At 48.2% G+C, this 20,013-nt stretch overlaps 1 protein-coding gene across 6 annotated transcripts in view; it reads left to right on the plus strand.

The window, feature by feature from the left end:
• The window catches only part of RGS3 (regulator of G protein signaling 3), a 142,978-nt gene that overhangs the window by 17,055 nt on the left and 105,910 nt on the right, over positions 1–20,013 (plus strand). Inside the window, exon 1 of one of the 6 annotated variants that reach the window (XM_084747961.1) lies at positions 715–956. The exons of 3 other annotated variants lie outside the window; for them this stretch is intronic. In XM_084747961.1, the coding sequence (XP_084604087.1) occupies positions 878–956 (79 nt within the window). In that variant the 5' untranslated portion in view covers positions 715–877. Of the gene's footprint in view, positions 1–714; positions 957–14,278; positions 14,285–20,013 lie in introns of those variants that run through there. 2 more of the 6 variants (XM_084747956.1, XM_084747957.1) reach the window with 2 other exon arrangements.

Here is a 20,013-nt window from a genome sequence, read left to right on the forward strand (position 1 = left end):
GGCAGTAGGATTTGCAGAGCAGATGTCTTGGTGCGAAACCGCTCCCTCGAGGTGTCTCATGAATGTTTGCCGACAAATCCATGCAAGGGTTGACCTTTCTTCTATCTGCCTTTCCTGCGCCAGGTTGGGAAGATTGAAAGGCCCTACCCTGTACTGTGTCTGCAGATGGTGAGCCTTGCTCTTCTTCTGTCGGATGGCGCCAGGCTGCAGATGGGAAGGCCCGAGCCTGAACGGAGCAAGCTGCTCCTCTCTGGACCTGCGCCAGCTGCTCTCATGCAAAAAGAGGCTCGGAAAGCCAGGCTGGTGCTGGGCGGCCTGTCTTATGTGCAGTTTCACGTTCCCATCCCCTCATGGGCCACTCCATAGGGCGGACATCTTTCGCTCTAGGTTCGTTTGGCGATTACAGGTCTGAACTTCAAAGCCGGTTGCGAACTTAACTAATTGCAGCCTGGGGGAGCTGGGAGAGCAGGCCAGGCTTGCTCAAGTGGGCAAGTCGGTCGGCGGGGCCATAGTAGAATTGGTACTTGCAGCTTGAGGTGCGGCTGCTGGAGGTGGAGTTCCTGCGGGATCACCCAGGAAGGAGCTACCTCTGGTGGCTGGTGGCAGTCTTCCCTGTTCCAGGAGCCCACGCCTCCCCCGGATCTGGCCCGCGTCAGCTAGGTCAGGTGGAAATCTCCCCATTCAAACCAGCGCGGGCCAATCAGGGGCTGGCGCGCCCTGCCGTTCCAACGCGCTGTATAGCTGGGCCCGGGATCCCGCCTACCCGGGAGACACTAGTGCGGTGGGGGAACGGCTGAGTCTGCTGCCTGGGTTACGGTGCACCCACACAACCACCGCTTGGGACAGGCCCTCCTGTCCGGGCCGCAACAGGGACGCTATGGAGCATTCCTTGCACCGCGTCTCCCTTGGGAGCCGGCGCGCCCACCCGAGCTTGTCCTTCTATCTCACCACCTTTGGTAAGTGCCTACGGGACAAGCTACCAATAGACCGCTTTCATGGCAATCCGAGTCTGAAAGGGACGCCGCCCCCCCCCCGTCCCCCCCCCCCCCCCCGCCGTAGCAGGGAGGCTGCAAGAGCAGGTGCTTCCCGTTTGTTTCGGACACCTTCTCTGCGCGCTTCCTCCAGGCACAGCAAGTCAATGGACACCACCTGCTGCCTGCTGCCAGCTGCAGTTGGTTCTGCCTCACTTGGCTGCAATAATCATGGCCCAGTTCATCTTTCAGAGGTCTGCCTTGTAACCACGGAGCTCCCCATTAGCTAGCGCTCAGGTTAAATCAGGGTCTGGTTTACTGTGTCAGCTCTATCACCTGCTCCTTTTGGCTCAAGGACTAGATGGAAGGGTTAGCCCGGGCTTGCCTTCCTGAGGATCCCCTTTGGAGGCTGTAAATCAAACTTCTTCCCGTTGGATATCTAACCCACAGTCAGTGGGGGGGTGGGGTGGGGGTGAGAGCAGTCTCTAATCCAAGACAGACTTTAGGAGAGTTTCAGGGCTGAGGGTAACAGAAAGGGACAGTAGGCCCTATTAGCCCCAAATGCCAGCCATACTGCAGCTCTCCCAAAAGCCTGTGCAAACTTGGCCTTGCACGCCTTCCCCAGATCACAGCCCTGCACAGCTCTTCTCTGCCATGTCAGAAGGGACTTGTTCCTCCTCTGCAAAATGACAACAGCTGAGAGGAGGCTCTTTCTCTAGCCCTCGGTGGGCTTGAGACCTGCCTGCCGCTGCTGTTTTAACTTGCGTTCGCTTTCTTTATGGAGTTGGAGTCGTAACTGCAATAGAACCAGACTTCACCCAGATTTCAAAGGCAGAGCACACAAGGAATTAGCCCCTCAAGAAGGGCTCTTAGTTTCCCTGTCCTCCAGCGTGTCCCCCAGCGTGTCCCAGCATAGCACATTTGACACCTCACAAGCTTGCACCCCTCTTGTCCCCAGGGGCAGAAGGAGTCATTATGGAAAAGCAGCGGGGGTGATTCCTAGAGATGGGCTGTGGGCTTCATTGGCCCTGTGCTGGGGGGGATGAAAAGACACATTCACTGCTGTGCGCTTGTTGAACACTCGCTAGGTGTACGACTTGTGGCCCAGTGTGCCACCTGTATTGCTGCACTTAACGTCCCCAAACCTATTGATTCTAGTGGGACACAGGGTTCTCTGAGACAAGGGAGCTATCACCGTTTCCAGGTCCCAATTCAAAAGTTAATAAAGCCATTTTAGTTTACACTGCTCTAGGTATCTTCACCTGCTCCTTCCTAACTTTAACAAAATTTACGTCAGTCCGTGTGTACAGCTGTGTGAAGCAGCCCTTCCACCACTGGTGTAAAGGGAATATTTCTTTGCATCCCCTCTGTGTCCTTCTGTTCAACTAAACTCTCTTCCAGACTGGGGCAGGGGAGGGTCCAGCCCCAGCAGGGCGTGGCTCCTCCTCCAGCCTGTCCTAGCTTCCGGGGTTGGGAATGATGTCTATCAAATGGGCCCATGGCTGTCACCTGAGTGTGCCAGAGGCAGGCAGGAACTGGGGAGAGAGGGGAGCCAAAGTCTGTTCTTTTTATGCAGTTTCTTCTTGGATTTTTTTTTTTAACAGTAATCTGAATGCTTGAGAAATGTTTCCTGCAATACTTCTGTCTCCTGGGGTGCCATTTACCTTGGTGGCCTTATTCTTGGCTGTTACTTGTCTGTCACTGGGCACTGAATGCTCTTTGCTCGTGGGTCCGTAGCCATTCCTGTTAGTGCTTACCAAACCAGACCAGAAGCATTTCTGGATGTGTAGCTGTTGTCGTGGTGGTGGAGATTGGACTCAGGGCTCCAACACCAGGCAGATGTTCTACCCCATCGGGTTATGTTCCACCCCTGAAAGCACACAGGGTCCCAGGGCCTCTCCCAGAGACTATGACTCAACAACTCTGAACGGACCCTGAGACTCTAACCTTTAAAGACTTCATCCTAGAGGTATTTTCAATGTGACCCAGACTTGGAAGCTATGGTTTCCAGGTCAGTTTTTGTAGCCAGTGTGGGTACCATTTGATGCAAATATCTTTGCTTAAGTTTCTTAGTTCTTTGGCCTCTCCCCAGCACACCAGGTGGCCCCTGGCCTTCGACAGTGGGCTTTACCTTGGAGGAACCCGGTGACCCTGCTGCAAACGTTTAAAGGAGGTGGAGGCATCTCTGGGAAAACAAAACACTATTTCCATCAGCATTCCCTATAGGAAGAATCTGTCTGTCTGTCTGTCTGTCTGTCTGTCTGTCTCTCTCACACACATACACACACACACACACACATAGTGGGGGTAATGAGCATAACTTTGTTTATTCATTGACTCCCTCATTGCTTCTGAGGGACTTAGCTGACTTCAAGGGAAGGTATATACAAGCTGAAGCCAGGACCTAGCTATTCCTTCTTTGGTGTAATTTGGTGTAATTTGAAGAAGTCATAGCCGGTGTTCGTGGTTGTACCTTCCAGGGTCATACGTCCTATTTTGATTAGGGTATTTGTTAATACTTGGGTAAGAGCTCTGTTGAGATATAACACATACGTGCACAGTTCACTCATTGGAAATGTACAACTTCATGGTTTTGAGTATATATGTAGAGTTACTCAACTATTACTGTGATTGGGTTTAGAATATTTTCGTCACCCTCGAAACACTGTACCTTTTAGCTTACTTTTCCTAATCCTCAACCCCAACCAATCACTACTATGTTTTCTGCCTCAATACGTAAGTCTTGTTGAGGGGATTTTATGTAAATGTAAGCATATGTGCTCTTTTATAAATAACCTTTTTCACTTGTGCTTTCAAGGTATACTCATGTTGTAGCACATAGCAGTACTCCATTTAAAAATATTTTTTTATAGGTCAGGCGTGGTGGTGCACACCTTTAATCCGAGCACTTGGGAGGCAGAGACAGGTGGATCGCTGTGAGTTCGAGGCCAGCCAGGTCTACAGAGTGAGTCCAGGACAGCTAAGGATAACACAGAAAGATCCTGTCTCGAAAAACCAAAAAAAAAAAAAAATTTTTTTTTTTTTACATTTATTTATTGTGTGTGTACACATATGTCGTAGCACAAGTGTGGAAGTCTGAGGAAACTTGTAGTTGGTTCCCTGTTTCCTCACATGTGTCTTGGACATGCACATGACCCCAGCACTGGAGGATGGGGGTGTGACACAGAGGCAAGAAGACCACTGCCCTTGTTGGCTGCCAGCTTAGTAAAAAAAAAAAAAAAAAAAAAAAAAAAAAAAAATCTCAATAAAACTGGCATGTGTAGGTGTATTTTTAAAAAGCTATTTTATTTGGGTTGCTCTATCTTCCTCCCTTCCAATCCTTATTCCACCCCAATCTCTTCCAACCCTTTAACACTAGGTAGGAGAGAAAGAAGGGAAAAAGGACATAGACCTCTTTAGACTACTGCTGATTAGGGGTGTTGGGTTCCTTGGGGGCAAGTCAAATCTTTATTTATTTATTTATTTTTGGTTTTATGAGACAGGGTTTCTTTTGTGTATCCTTGACAGTTCTGGACCCGCTTTGTAGATCAGGCTGGCCTTGAACTCACATCAATCGCCTGCCTCTGCCTCCCGAGTGCTGGGATTACAGGTGTGCGCCGCCACCCCGCCTGGCTTGCAAGTCAAATCTTAATCTTCAGGATATCTTCAACTTCTTTTTCTCATCAAACTGCATCAGTAGCAGCCTTTCTTTGGAGATCCTCTGTCCTTCTCTGGGCTCTGGAATTTATACCTGTACCCTTTCTCAAGAGTCCCCAGAATTCCAAATGTAAACTATCTGCAGCTAGCAAAAAAACCCACGCCCCTGTCAGAGCATGGGGCAAACCACAGTTAGCATCTGTGGACTATCTGAAGCAGCCCCACATCCCACACCTGAGATTCAAACAAAACCATAATCACGCAACATAACTGAGTTTTAAAAGAAACCAAAATTCTTACTGCAGGCATGGTCTGCACACCTTTAATCCCAGCACTTGGAAGGCAGAGGCAGGCAGATTTCTGTGAATTTGAGGCCAGCCTGGTCTCCATAGCAAGTTCCGGGACAGCCAGGACTATACATATAGACCCTGTCCTAAACAAACACAATACAACACAACAAAACAAAGAACCACTACAAAAATGGTAAGCTCCGGGTTCAGAGAGAGTCTCTGTCTCAAGGGAACAAGGCAGGGAGCAATAAAAAAAAGTGCACCTTACATCCTCCTTTGTCCTCTGCATGTGCACACACATGTATATACCACACACACATAGTTACAACAAACAAATAATGGCTTTTTTTTTTTTTAAAAAGGAAGCAACCATAGAAATGTGGTTTTATTTCTGAACCTTCTGGCTTGCTTCATGGTCTGCTGTTTTGTTATCATCTATGTAGCACACGGACTTGATTACTGAAGCTTTGTAGTAAGTTTTGAAATCCCAAAGTACAAATCCCTTACTTTTATTCTTCTTCAATACTATTTTGGTTGTCCTGGGTTAATTGAATTTCTATGTGAATTTTAGGTACAGTTATTTTTATATCGAAAAATCCAATTCACAAAACTGTTGGATACTTAGAGAAAATGTTGAAAGGATACCAAGTTTTTAGCTTTCCCAGTAAGCTGCATCACAGACCTGCCTGGGTTGTCTCTGAGCAAGGTATTGCCCTCCCTGGGGCCTCTAGCATCCTGGAAATGGCAAGCAGTCAGGAGAGAACACAGGTTGCCTTTCCTCCAGGATGTCTGGGCTGGGAGGTGATGAGCAGCCGTGCATGTGTTCTGAAGGCTAAAGGTAGTTATGGTCATGGGTGATACCACACATCTCTCTTTAGAAATGTCACTCCCATTGAGCCTGAGAGCTGACAGCTATGGGAACAGCCCCAAGGTAGGCTCAATCTAGAGGCATGCCTGAGCCTGGCTCATCAGAGGGAAGCATTCTTCTGAGGGCAGAGAGGAACATGAGGGATGGCACACATTTGCTGGCCTCTTCTTTCTTTTCCCACGTTTGTTGTGGTAGCAGTATTAACTAGGGCCATGCTCCCTTGCTTTTTTTTCCCCCTTTCTTTGAAACCTCAGAGAAAATGAATCCATTTTTGTTCTGAGAACGAAGCTGGGCACAGATGCCTACCAGCTGCTCCCTGTGTTGGGCAGAACAAGGTCAGGCTCTGAACTTGAGGCCTTTGACATGTCCCTGCCAACTGCCATCGGCCCTTGTTTCCAGCCCTGTTGCCCTGAGCCTGGCAGACTCATTAGACTTGGCTCAAGAAACCCATCCATTTCTCCAGAGCTCATAATTTGCTGGGCAGAGTCCTCAGCATTGATTTGTTTTACTGTCATTTGTAGTCCATCTGCTTGGGCGTATTGAGAAATTCCTCAGTGTTTCTGTCTGTTGCGAGATCCTTTTTCTTTTTCAGTTCTTCTATGTATGTCCTTTTTCAGCCTTTAAAAAAAAAACTATCGTGTATGGCACACATGCATAGATATATCCCCATATTTATATATAATATATATGGACACACACAGACACACACAGGCACAGACACACAGACACACACACACACACACACACACACACACACGCTCAGGTAAGCACCTGGCTTTCACTTTGGTCCTCTCACATGGCCGTCCTGTTGGCATACTGTTCTTGTGGATGGTGTACAGTTCACCCTTATTCATTCAAATGCTGATCTCTCTACCCCACGCTCTGGTTTCAATCTGGACATTGCACTGTGATGTTTAGTCTAAATATCTCCTGTCTCAAGTTTGTATAAACATGTCACCATTTGTTCTCTGCATTGCCAATAAAAACCAACTAGCCAGTGCTGAGCAATAACAGAGAATAGGGTGGGACATCTGGTCCAGTGAGGGGAGGAGAAAGAGCAGGAAGAGGGGAGGACCAGGAGGAATGAGCCAGACCTAGGAGATGAGTAAGAAGCAAACATAGTGTGAGAAATCTGAATGGGAGGAGACTATACTAACGTGGAGGATTAGGATGGAGTAATTGTTGCATGGTATTGCACTATAGGCTTCTTAAATAGTTCCTAGTCTCTCTTTGTGGTTATATGGGTATATAACTGGTGAAGAAGTAACTGCTGATTTATTACAGTAATAATTAAATATTAACTATTAATAATTATTCAACACCAGCACATGTCTCTGATCCTATTTTTACTGAGATATTACTACATTATATTTCTCAGGCAGGCCTCAAGTTTGAAATTCTCCTTCCTCTGCCTCTTGAGTACTGAGATTACAGGCAGGTGCCACTGAGCCCCCAGCTTTGGCAATGTTTTCATAGTTTATTCTGTGCTTTGGCCTGGACCATACTCCTCAGTTCTTTGCAGTTCATTGAGAGTTGCTTGCTGGCCCAGCAGACCATCATGTATTATAAGAGCATCCCGTGTCCTTGAAGAGAATCTTATAGTTGGTGGGTGTAACGTTTCCCTAGTGTGTCAGCTCTGGCCAGGCTTGCCCATTGTGCTGTCCCAGTAGTTTGCATCTTTGTTATTTTCTCTGTTTATTCTATCAGTTACCGAGAGAAGGATGCTGCATTCCTACTGTAGTTATGGACTTGTCACTCTCTTGTCATCGTCATTGTCAGCCTTTCCTTTGTATATTTTGAAGTCCTGTTAAGAATACACAGATTTATGGTTATTATTTTTCTGGAGAGTAGTACCTTTCATTATGAACTCTTTGGCTGTTGCAAGCCTTCTCTTTATTTCTAGTAGAGATACAGACCACATTTTCTGGACTGACATAGCTCCCCAGATCCAGCCTTTGCCTGGCCTGTCTTTTCCCATCCGTTGTCTTTCTGTACTGTGCCTTCATTCTTTAGGTGTTCAGAGTTTGCTGCAAAAGGCAGGCATGGCAGTGTCATCTTTTCTCATCAATCAGGCCTTACAACAATGTTTTTTTTTTCCCCATCAGGTGCCAGGGTCACTAGCAGCCCAGGCCAGCCTTTCATTTTACAGACAGTGTCTCACTATGTTGCCCAAATTGGGTGTCAATTGCTACACAGCCTGGGCTGAGCTTGAACTTATGACAGGTGTGTGTCTCATGCCTGGCTCTTGGGATCATCTTGATTCAATGTTAGGAACTGAGACCATTTGAAATCGAACTGCTGTTCTTGGAGGATCTGTGTCTGGCTGTCATTCACCCTGTTCCAAGGGAGCCTTTAGGGTCCCAGTGCAGAAAGCAAAGGTTCAAAAGAACCTCATCTTTTAGTCAGGGATCCTGGTCTCCTCATCACCAGGATTCAGAGACACTCAAGTAGAAAAGCAACCTGGGAAAAATGCCAGGCTTCCACAGACCTGCATTCACTACCCTACGTCCTGCTGTCTTCTGTGCATCTTGTTTCAGCTCCGAGAGGATGATTTTAAATATTTTTGCCTAGCTCTTCTGGATCTCCTTAGTGAGCCCCTTGGTGAGTCTGTCATCCCCAAGGCTGAAGTTCTGGTGGATGTTTTCTCATTCTTCTGATATATTAAAAACTTCTACATTTGTGTGTGTGTGTGTGTGTGTGTGTGTGTGTGTGTGTGTGTACATGTATGTATATCTACAGTGTGCATGAGGAGGCCAGAGGGTGACTTCTGGGAGTCAGTTCTCTCCTTCCACCATGTGGGTCTCACATGTCAGACTCGGGTCCTCATTCTTGGCAGCAAATCCCTCACCCACTGAGTCATCTTTCTGGCCTCGTAGATTAATTGTTGTTTATTTATTTTAAATACATGTGTATGCCTATATGAGTTTATGTGTACTGTGTGTGTATGTGCTTGTGGAGGCCAGAAGAGGGTGTGGGGTCCCTTGGAATTGGAGTTACAGGAAGTGGTGATCTGCCTGATGGGTGCTGGAAACTGGACCTGGGAGCTCTGAAAGCAGTGAGCAGTCTCAGGGACTGTGCTGTCTCCACCCTCAAGGTGTTTTCTATATGCCTTTTCCTGCTTCCCTTCTTCCCTTGTCATTTCAGCGGGAGTGCCATCGTATTCTGGGTATACAGTGAATATACTGGGCACTTTACATGTGAATTGGAAATGTGTTACTATGACAATTCCTACTGTAGACTGATGGAAACGCATGCTTTGTTCACGATTCCATGCTTTCTATCTGTGTTTTCTGCACTAAATGTGTTCTTCTGGAAAATGTTTTCTAATCACTTAAGAAAGTACCACAAATGTGAAACTTAAAACACAAAAGTTATAAATCCTATTTTGTGGCATAAAGTTGTACACACACACATATATACACATGTATATATATATGTATATTTAAGAGATATCATCATTATAGAATTGCTACAGATAAAATGTTGTAGTGTAGGGGCAAGGAGATGGCTCAGCATCAGAAGAATAATGGCTCTTCTTTGAGAGGACCCCAGTTTAATTCCCAGCACCCACGTGGCAGCTCACAGCTGTCTATAACACCAGTTCCAGAGGATCTGGCTCCTGTGCATAGACACATATGCAGACAAAACACCAATGCACATAAAATAAAAATAAATAAATCTTTAAAAAGTTGTAGTATGAAACAGATAAGGATACTATAGTTAATTTAAAAAAGTTTGTAAGGTAGACATTTTCAGATGAAAATTATATGACTTTTATATGATTAAAAATTATTATAAGCTGGCCATGGAAGTATAGAACTACACAGAGAAACCCTGTCTTAAGAAAAACAGAACAAACAAGTTTTAGTAAGATGAAAGGAAAAACATTACAAGACAGAATATCGTGAATTTCTACATACATTAGCAGTGTGTGCACATGAGCACAATGGAAAACCATTTGGTCTGCGTATGAAACATTAAACAAATGTGTTGATTGTCCTGGGGTTAGTGTGGACAACTCTGCATTCGAGTGTAACCAGGAATAGTTACAAATCAGGTTTTTTTTTCATGTGTGTAGTGTGTGTGTACATGTGTGTACACATGTATGTGGTGTGTGCATGTGTGTATACTTTGTATACACAGGTATGTGTATACTGTGCATACACACATGTAGTGTGTACATGTGTATGTGTACATGTGTATGCATGTACATGTATGTAGGGCCAAATTTGACATTGGTTGTCTTCCTCAGGTGCTCTCTACTTAACTGAAGCAAATCTTTGGCCAGACTGAATGCTCACAGAATCTGGCTAGTCTAGGTAGCTAGCATGCCAGGGGAAATTCTGTCTCTGCCTCCCAAGTGCTGGGATTACAAGCAGCTGCTCTGCCTGCCTGGCTTTTTATGCAGGCTCTGGGACGCCAAACCTTATCCTTGGGCTTGGGCAATTTAGTGCTTTATCTGCAGAGCCATCTCTTCAGCCTCTCTATAAGCATTTAACTAAGAAAATCAGGAGCAGGGCATGCCCTAATCCCAGCACTCGGGAGGCAGAGGCAGGCGGCTCTTCATGAGTTCAAGGCCAGCCTGGTCTACAAAATGAGTCTGGGACAGTCAGGGCTGCTACACAAAGAAACCCTGTCTTGAAAAGCACCCCCCCCAAATGGAAATTAGACCTCAAATTACAAAAAGTCTTCCATTCTTAGTTTTAATAGTATTTCTTAATACTGTGTTTTGGATTTTTTCAATTCTGAAAACTGAAAAAATGACCTCAGAATTGAGATCAGACTTAATCGCCCTAATTATGGAGGCAATTTATCCCAGTGTTTATTAGCTAAACTGGACAATTTCTATCTCACTGTGTGTGAGTCGGGAGTTTGGAAGTGGCTGAGAGGAATGGTTTTTCTCAGGGTTTCTCACAGGGCCCCAAGCCAAGATGTTAGCCAGGGACTCTGTTATCTGAAGGTATTGTGGGACTGGAGGTCCCTCTCAAGAGAGGGCTTGTCCACGTGACTCCTGGCAGGCAGCCTCCTTCCCGGCTACTCATTGTTAGGAGGCTTCTGTCTTTCATCACTTTGTCCTCTTCAGAGGGCTGTTTGAGTTTGCACAGGCCACAGGCAGCTGGCTTCCTCCTGAGCAAGCCAATGTGAAAGTGAGAAAGAACCAATTTAAAATGGACACAGGATTTTCTGGTAGTTTGAAAAAAGTTTTACAATTTTATTATTATCGTGTATGAAGTGTGTGTGTGTGTGTGTGTATGTGTGTGTGTGTGTGTGTGTGAGAGAGAGAGAGAGAGAGAGAGAGAGAGAGAGAGAGAGAGAGAGAGAGAGAGAGGAGAGGCGGGGAGGGAGAGGGAGAGAAAGAATGATTTTATGTACACCACGGTGCAGGTATAGAGGTCTGAGGACTATTTTCTGCTGTCACTGTGGGTTCTGGGCATTGAACTCAGGTTGTCAGTCTTGCTTGGCAAGTGCTTTTACTCACTGAACCATGCTGGTGGCCATCTGGCAGGCATAGTTATTATTTATTTACTTACTTGTATGTTTTTTTCTAAAATGTTTTTATTTTTATAACCACACATAAGCCAGGCATAGTGGTGTGCACCTGTAATCCCAGCACTCTGGGAGGCAGAGGCAGGCGGTTCTTTGTGAATTTGAGGCTAGCCTGGTCTACACAGTGAGTTCAGAACAACTAAGGCTACACAAAGAGACCCTGTCTCAAAAAACCCAAACCAAACCAAACCAAACCAAACCAAACAACTCAACAGCAGCAGCACCACCACCAAATCATGTGTAAAGTGTTAGGTTCATTATGATATTCTGAACATGATTTCATTTTGTTGACCCTCCTGCTCCCTTCTTCCTCTTTTCCTGCTCCTCCCTCTCCCTGCTCCTCCCCTCTCCCTGCTCCTCCCCCTCCCTGCTCCTCCCCCTCCCTGCTCCTCCCCCTCCCTGCTCCTCCCCTCTCCCTGCTCCTCCCCTCTCCCTGCTCCTCCCCCCTCCCTGCTTCTCCCCTCTCCCTACTCCTCCCCTCTCCCTGCTCCTCCCCTCTCCCTGCTCCTCCCCCCTCCCTGCTCCTCCCCTCTCCCTACTCCTCCCCTCTCCCTGCTCCTCCCCTCTCCCTGCTCCTCCCCTCTCCCTGCTCCTCCCCCCTCCCTGCTCCTCCCCTCTCCCTGCTCCTCCCCTCTCCCTGCTCCTCCCCTCTCCCTGCTCCTCCCCTCTCCCTGCTCCTCCCCCTCCCTGCTCCTCCCCCTCCCTGCTCCTCCCCCCCCTGCTCCTCCCCCCTCCCTGCTCCTCCCCCCCCTGCTCCTCCCCCCTCCCTGCTCCTCCCCTCTCCCTGCTCCTCCCCTCTCCCTGCTCCTCCCCTCTCCCTGCTCCTCCCCTCTCCCTGCTCCTCCCCCCTCCCTGCTCCTCCCCTCTCCCTGCTCCTCCCCCCTCCCTGCTCCTCCCCTCTCCCTGCTCCTCCCCTCTCCCTGCTCCTCCCCCCTCCCTGCTCCTCCCCTCTCCCTGCTCCTCCCCTCTCCCTGCTCCTCCCCTCTCCCTGCTCCTCCCCTCTCCCTGCTCCTCCCCCTCCCTGCTCCTCCCCCTCCCTGCTCCTCCCCCCCCTGCTCCTCCCCCCTCCCTGCTCCTCCCCTCTCCCTGCTCCTCCCCCCTCCCTGCTCCTCCCCCCTCCTTGCTCCTCCCCCTCCCTGCTCCTCCCCTCTCCCTGCTCCTCCCCCTCCCTGCTCCTCCCCTCTCCCTGCTCCTCCCCCCTCCCTGCTCCTCCCCTCTCCCTGCTCCTCCCCTCTCCCTGCTCCTCCCCCCTCCCTGCTCCTCCCCTCTCCCTGCTCCTCCCCCCTCCCTGCTCCTCCCCTCTCCCTGCTTCTCCCCTCTCCCTGCTCCTCCCCTCTCCCTGCTCCTCCCCTCTCCCTGCTCCTCCTCTCTCCCTGCTCCTCCCCCCTCCCTGCTCCTCCCCTCTCCCTGCTCCTCCCCTCTCCCTGCTCCTCCCCCCTCCCTGCTCCTCCCCTCTCCCTGCTCCTCCCCCCTCCCTGCTCCTCCTCTCTCCCTGCTCCTCCCCTCTCCCTGCTCCTCCCCCCTCCCTGCTCCTCCCCTCTCCCTGCTCCTCCCCTCTCCCTGCTCCTCCCCCCTCCCTGCTCCTCCTCTCTCCCTGCTCCTCCCCTCTCCCTGCTCCTCCCCCCTCCCTGCTCCTCCCCTCTCCCTGCTCCTCCCCCCTCCCTGCTCCTCCCCTCTCCCTGCTCCTCCCCTCTCCCTGCTCCTCCCCCCTCCCTGCTCCTCCTCTCTCCCTGCTCCTCCCCTCTCCCTGCTCCTCCCCTCTCCCTGCTCCTCCCCCCTCCCTGCTCCTCCCCTCTCCCTGCTCCTCCCCTCTCCCTGCTCCTCCCCCCTCCCTGCTCCTCCTCTCTCCCTGCTCCTCCCCTTTCCCTGCTCCTCCCCTCTCCCTGCTCCTCCCCCCTCCCTGCTCCTCCCCTCTCCCTGCTCCTCCCCTCTCCCTGCTCCTCCCCTCTCCCTGCTCCTCCTCTCTCCCTGCTCCTCCCCTCTTGCCCTGCGTCCTTCCATCCATAGTCACACGTATTCTACCACCTGCCCCGCCCCTCATCTTCTTTCCTTTATTATGGCTTTTTTTTTTTCTTTTTTCTTTTTGGTTTTTCAAGACAGGGTTTCTCTGTGTAGCCTTAGCTGTCCTGGACTCGCTTTGTAGACCAGGCTGGCCTCGAACTCACAGCGATCCACCTGCCTCTGCCTCCTGAGTGCTGGGATTACAGGCGTGCGCTACCACGTCTTGCCTTTCTTATGGTTATTACTCTCGTTTCATGACCTATATCCATACACATGCTCACATATATATTCATATACAGGCATGCGCGCGTGCATGCACACACACACATGCACACACATACACACACACACACACACACACACACACACACACACACACACACTCACACACTGAAAGCCAGGACATGCGGAGGAGAAGGAATAAGTCTTTCTGACCCTTCGTTACAGCACTCCGTAAAATGATTTCCCGATCATCCTATTTTCTTGCAGTTTTCATAATTTCTCTTTCTAGTTGAGTACAATTGTATTGTGTACACGCACCCTGTTTCCATTATCGGCCCCTCTCTTGGTGGGCATCTAGGGCTGATTTCATTTCCTTGCTATTGTGAGCAGAGCAACAGAAACAGATATGCAAGGGTCTCTGTGGTAGGAAGTAGAGTCCTTTGGGTGCACGCCTAGAAGTGGCCCACTGGTCATCTGGAAGGTCTATTTTTAATTTTGTCAGAAGCCACCATGTTGGTTTCCGTAACAGACGTGCTACTTTACACTCCCACCAGGAGCGAATAAAGGTCCCTCTTCCCCTACAGTTCTGCCAGCATTTGTTTTCTTTTTTTCCCTTACTTTAGTTTTTCTCCTTTATTCTGATTATTATTTTTTATTTCTTTTATTTTATTGGTATGAAGGTGTCAGAATCCCTGGAACTGAAGTTACAGACAGTTGTGAGCTGCGTTGTGAGTGCTGGGAATTGGACCCAGGTCCTTTGGGAGAGCAGACAGTGCTCTTAACCACTGAGCCTTCTCTCCAGCCCCCTGATTAATTTTCTTACTGGCCAACTCCATACATGTTATGATATATTCTGACTAGTCTCTGTTCCAACCTTTTAAAATCTTCGTTCCGCTCTATCAGTGCATCTCTACCATCCCTGCTCTTCTCCTAGGTTCAGAACTTTTTGGTTTTGAGACTCACCTAGTTTAACCAGGGCCATCCGTGTGCCCATCGGGTAGGACCTGTCCACTGGAACCTGGTGGGGGTCACCAATGGGCACAACCGAAGGCAGTGACATCCCCTTTCCCTGAATCTATCAGTAGCGAGGCGTTCTGCAGTGAAGGTTAGGGTTCCCTGAGCCCCCTTCCACTCATGCCTGTCTGCTGAGGGGCCCGCTTTGTATAGATCTGGTTTAAACATCCAAAGCTACTGTGTGTCTAGGATTGCAATGATTGTGTATTGCCCAGAAGATGGCATTTCACAGACCTCCTTCCTGTCTTCTGGCTCTTATTTTCTTTCCGCCCTCTCTTCCATAGTGTCCTGTGAGCCATAGAAAAGGTCTTGTTCAAGACTCGTCCTTTGTTTTCTTGATAGCCATTATGTCTGGAGTAAAGTGGAATCTCAAAGTAGTTCAATGTGCTTATCTCTGATGGCTAGGGATGTTGAACACTTTCAAAATGTATTTATGGGCCATTTGTGTTTCTCCCTTTGAGAGCTCTCAGTTTATTTCATTAGCCTACTTATTAACTATCAGGGTTGGGGCTTTTTCGTTATTTAATTTTTGCAATTCTTTGTATATTCTAGATATTAACTGCCATGAACAAAGGATTTGAATAAACATTTTTCCAAAGACAATATACTAACAGTGACTAGCCTGGAAAAAGTGTCCAGTGATGTTAGCTTTTAGAGAAGTGCCCATCGAAACACGGCAAGAGCTGGACCTGGTGGTACAGCCTGGATCCCTACGAGGACCACAAGCTCAAGACCCATCTGAGCTGCATAATGAGTTCAGACCTAGCAAGGGCATGTCAATGAGACCTTGTCCCCAAATGAAAAGCAGAAGAACATTTGAAATGCCCCTGAGTAGTAAAGCATTTGCCTAATAGCCAGGTGTGGTGGCACACACCTTTAATCACAACACTCAGGAGGCAGAGGCAGGTGAGACTCTGTGAGTTCAAGGCCAGCCTGGTCTACAAAGTGAGTCCGGGACAGTCAGGGCTACACAGAGAAACCCTGTTGAAAAAAAAAGCATTTGCCTAGCATGTGTGAGTCCCAGGGTTTGATCTCTAGTACAATCAATCAATCAATCAATCAATCAATCCCCTCAAAGCCAAACAAGTCAAAATAGGTAAACAAACAAATAAACAAAAACAATAGAACAACATAAGGAACAAACAAATGAACAGACCCCCACAAAGAAGGCACAATTGACCTATAAATAAAAAGATAAATAATAAATGTTGAGACATTCAAATGAGGAGAAATTTGAATACCTGTACATGGGTGTAGGAATGTAAAAGGCACTGCCACAGGAAGAGACTCTGGTAGTTTTGTTAAAAGTTAAGACGGAGTTAATATTTGACCTAGCAATTTCTCTCCTAGGCTTATATCTAAAAGGAATGAAAATGTGCTTACAAATATGTGTGGGGGCTTATATGTTGGGCACAAAACAACCAGTACATAAATGCTCACAGTAGCTACACTTAGAGTAGCTTCAAAATGGAAATAACCCAAATACTTATTGTAAAATGAAAGGATAAAGAAAATATGGTGTATCCATATTGTGGAATATTATTGGGCCATAAAAAGGAACAAAGTACTGATAGATATTACAACATAAATAAATATTGGGAACATTATGGTCAGTGAAAAGAAACCAGTCATAAAAGCACATATACTGTATGATTTTCTTTATATCAACGATCAGAATATATGAATCCATTGGAACAGAAAGAGAATGATGATGGATAGACAGGGCCTGGGGGAAGAAGGCAATTGGGAGTGGTTGCTATTGAGTTTGAAATTTCTTCCAGGAGAGGGGTAGTAGTGTTTGGCTACCTGATTCCATGAAATACAATTCCACACAATTCCATGAAATACGCTAAAGAACCAACTTAGCTGTTAAAAAAAAAAAAAGGAAAGAAAAAAGACCCTTAATGCCTGGTATAGCCTATTCTTACAAGTCACCCACTGTTACTTCTACCACACTCAATTAGAAGTAACTAAGTCCACTCCACAGTGGAAGGATGAACCAGTTTCTACTTTTTCATTTTTTAAAAAGATTATTTATTTATTATGTATATAGTGTGTCAGAAGAGGGCACCAGATCTCATTATAGATGGCTGTGAACTACCATGTAGTTGCTGGGAATTGAACTCAGGACCTTTGGAAGAGCAGCCAGTGTTCTTAACCTCTAAGCCATCTCTCCAGCCCTAGTTCTCTACTTTTAAAAATGTATGTGGACATGTGCACACGAAAGCCAGTGCCTGCAGAAGCCTGAAGAAGGTGGCAGATCCCCTTGGAGTTACTTGAAATTTGAGCTGCCTGAAGTGGGTCCTGGAAACGGAGCTCTCTGTGAGAGCAGTATGTGCTTACAATCAATTGCCCAACCATTGCTACAGTTCTAGGCTCTACTTCTTGACAGGAGGGAGCATCAAAGACCTTGTAGATAAATGTTGAGCCAGCCACAGTGGATGCCCTGGGTCTGATTGCCCAAACGTCAACCACTTAACTGCTTGTGTAGCCTGGATGTTCAACTTTTAGCCTTCACTTAGCTTGCCTAGTGAGGATTCAACATAGTAGCTATTCTATGACGTTGCCATGAGGAGTAAAAGCAACCAGAAGCATTTAGTGGCGTTCTGAGTACCTTGTGAACATCCAGCAGTGTTGCCTGCCTTCTCCCCTGTGGCTCTGACACTGAGGTGTCATGCTGTGGCCCCGTGGGATGTCGGCTCTGAGCCCTGCAGAGTTGATGGCTTTGTGAGCAGTGTGGCTCAGCCCAGGTTGGATGACGGTGGTGGTTGATCAGAGAGTGTAATTCCCCTGGCTTTCCTAGAAGAGCTGAGATTCCCTTCAGAACGCCCAGCAGGAACTGAACTCAGCGGAAGCCCTGAAAGCCAGTTGATGAGTTTGTGCTGAGTAGACTGGGAGATGACTTTGGCTCGAGTGGCGTCTCTGGAAGGAGAAACAGCTGGTACAGCATGTCAGCATCACATGTCACAGGAAGCGTGGAATCATGCAAAGCGGTGGGACCCATCGGCGTTTTTATCTCTGCTCAGTAGGCCTGCTGCTTGTGACTTAGGCTCTTTGGCTGGCGCACTGGTCCTCTTCAGAAAGGAAGTGGATGAACTTGAAGGGAACTCGCGTCTTCCCCTCCAATCCAGCAGACGCTGGACTTCTCCAGGGCTGAGGACCAAGCTCTGTGTGGCTCCCAGGCCCTGACACCTGCCCATTGTTTATCAGAGGACAGAAAGTACAGCTGCCTGGCATCCCTGGTCCTCTCTGAGTCTGGACCAGGGCTGCTGTGTAGATCAGGTAGCTGGCACAGGCAGGGGACTAGGAGCTGGCTTGGCGCCTTCCAACCATCTTTTTGTGTACAGACAGTCCTCACACCTAGAGGGTGAATCTGAAAATTTTGTTTTGTCTTGTTTTTGTTTTTCAAGACAGGATTTCTCTGTGTAGCCTTGGCTGTCCTGGACTCCCTTTGTAGACCAGGCTGGCCTCAAACTCACAGCGATCCTCCTGCCTCTGCTTCCTGAGTGCTGGGATTAAAGGCGTGTGCCACCATGCCCGGCTGGTTGGCTGCGTTCTATGTACACCCAGCCATCTTTCTTCCTGTGGCTTTTAACATGTGATAGTTCAGTCTCTCTCTCTCTCTCTCTCTCTCTCTCTCTCTCTCTCTCTCTCTCTCTCTCCCTCTCTGTCTCCTCTCTCTCTGTCTCTGTCTGTGTCTCTGTGTCTCTGTTTCTGTCTCTCTCTGTGTGTATGTATCTACCTGTGTGTGTGCACTTGTGTAGTCAAGTGCATGCGCACATAGAGACCAGAAGTCTCTGAGTCCAGCATGTCAGGCATCTTCCCCTATTGTTTTCCACGTTGCTGTTACCATTGTAGTTGCTGTTATTTTGACTCAGGTCTTCCACTAAACTTGAAGCTCAATGATTTGTCTAGGCTAGCCAGCAAGCACCAGAGAATCCACCCAGTCTGCCTCCCCAGTACTGGGGTTGCAGACACCTACAGCCATGCCCCACCTGTTAGGCACCCTCTAAATGGCCCCACTCCCCATCCTAGAAGCTGAGGACTGAACCTAGGGCCTTTAACCTCCTGGGTAAAACTCAAGTTCTCATGCTTGAGGGACAAACACTTTACCAACTGACCCACCTCTCCAGTTCTGCATGACAGTTCTTTTTCTTTTTTTTCTCCCCTGAGACAGGGTTTCTCTGTGTAGCCCTGGCCATCCTGGACTCGCTTTGTAGACTAAGCTGGCCTCGAACTCACAGCAATCCGCCTGCCTCTGCCTCCCCAGTGCTGGGATTAAAGGCATGCACCACCACTCTGGGCTGCATGACCAGTTCTTAAGTGAGCAGAGCGAAATGTTGAGGATGATTGTTGCTTTACATGAACTGTATAGCTTTACTCTTGACCCCATAACCCAGAGTGACGTGGACTCTCTTGTGGATGTGCGTCTGCTGACTTCTGGAGCCCAGCAATGGGGTGCAGCCCACATCTTGCTCTTTTCTGAGTCAGTCTCTCTGAACTATATCCTGAGAAAATTTGTCTTCCTGTGGTCCCCTGCTGAGTAAGGCATGCAATACAGAATCTCTTTGGCCGGCTTTCTTTGTGCAGTGTACAGCAAGCCTGTACCCCTCAGTCCGGTGCTTAGCAGAATTGGGGTTTGCCCTCTTTGAACTTTTTAAGCGTACTCCTTCAGCATCATCCCTGGCCTATGGGGCTCTATCTGCTCTTGCTTTGGCTCTGGGCCCTGGGTCCCTGGTTTATCCTTATAGGCTCTTTTAGCACCCACTGCCAGGATCCTCTGCAGATAGAAAAGGTATCCAGCTATGGTCCTCTGGCAACTGTCCTTTCCAGGTCCCCCTCCCTCTCCTTCCACAATCCTGAGGTGATGACTTCAGGCTCTTAGCCTCAAGCCTCCAAGGCACTCTCTCAGGCCGTATCCTGAGTGTGAGGAGGAAATAGGACTATTGCAAAGGACAAAAATGAAGTGGGGGGGGGAGGGCATAGCTTGCTTGTTTTTTTTCCTCAGATCATCTGAAGACTTGGGGTTCATCCTGTCTTCTCTTTCCCCAGTGGTTCATTTCTTTAGACTAGATGCTTTTTGAAACCTGCCATCTCTTTGGCACTCTTCTTGGCTTCCTTCATTTTAAATTAATTTTAATGTGTTGTTGTTGTTGTTATTGTGTGATGTGTGCATGTGAGTGTGGGTGCGTGGGTGCCATGGCATGGGTGTGGCAATCAGAGGACAACTTGAGGGGACTCGGTTCTTTCCTTCTCCCACGGGCTCTGTGTGTCAGACTCAGGTTGTCGGGTTAGACAGTGACTGCTGACCCGGCCAGCCAGTCTTCGCCTGGCTTCTTGTTCTGCTTTGTTTTAGAGAGGGTCTCTCTATGTATCCGTGCCTGTCCTGGAACTCACTATGTAGTCCAGGCTGGCCTTGAAATCAGAGATCCACCTGCCTCGG

Source organism: Acomys minous, assembly GCF_964271855.1.
Source record: "Acomys minous genome assembly, chromosome: 1".
NCBI classification, from domain to species: domain Eukaryota; kingdom Metazoa; phylum Chordata; class Mammalia; order Rodentia; family Muridae; genus Acomys; species Acomys minous.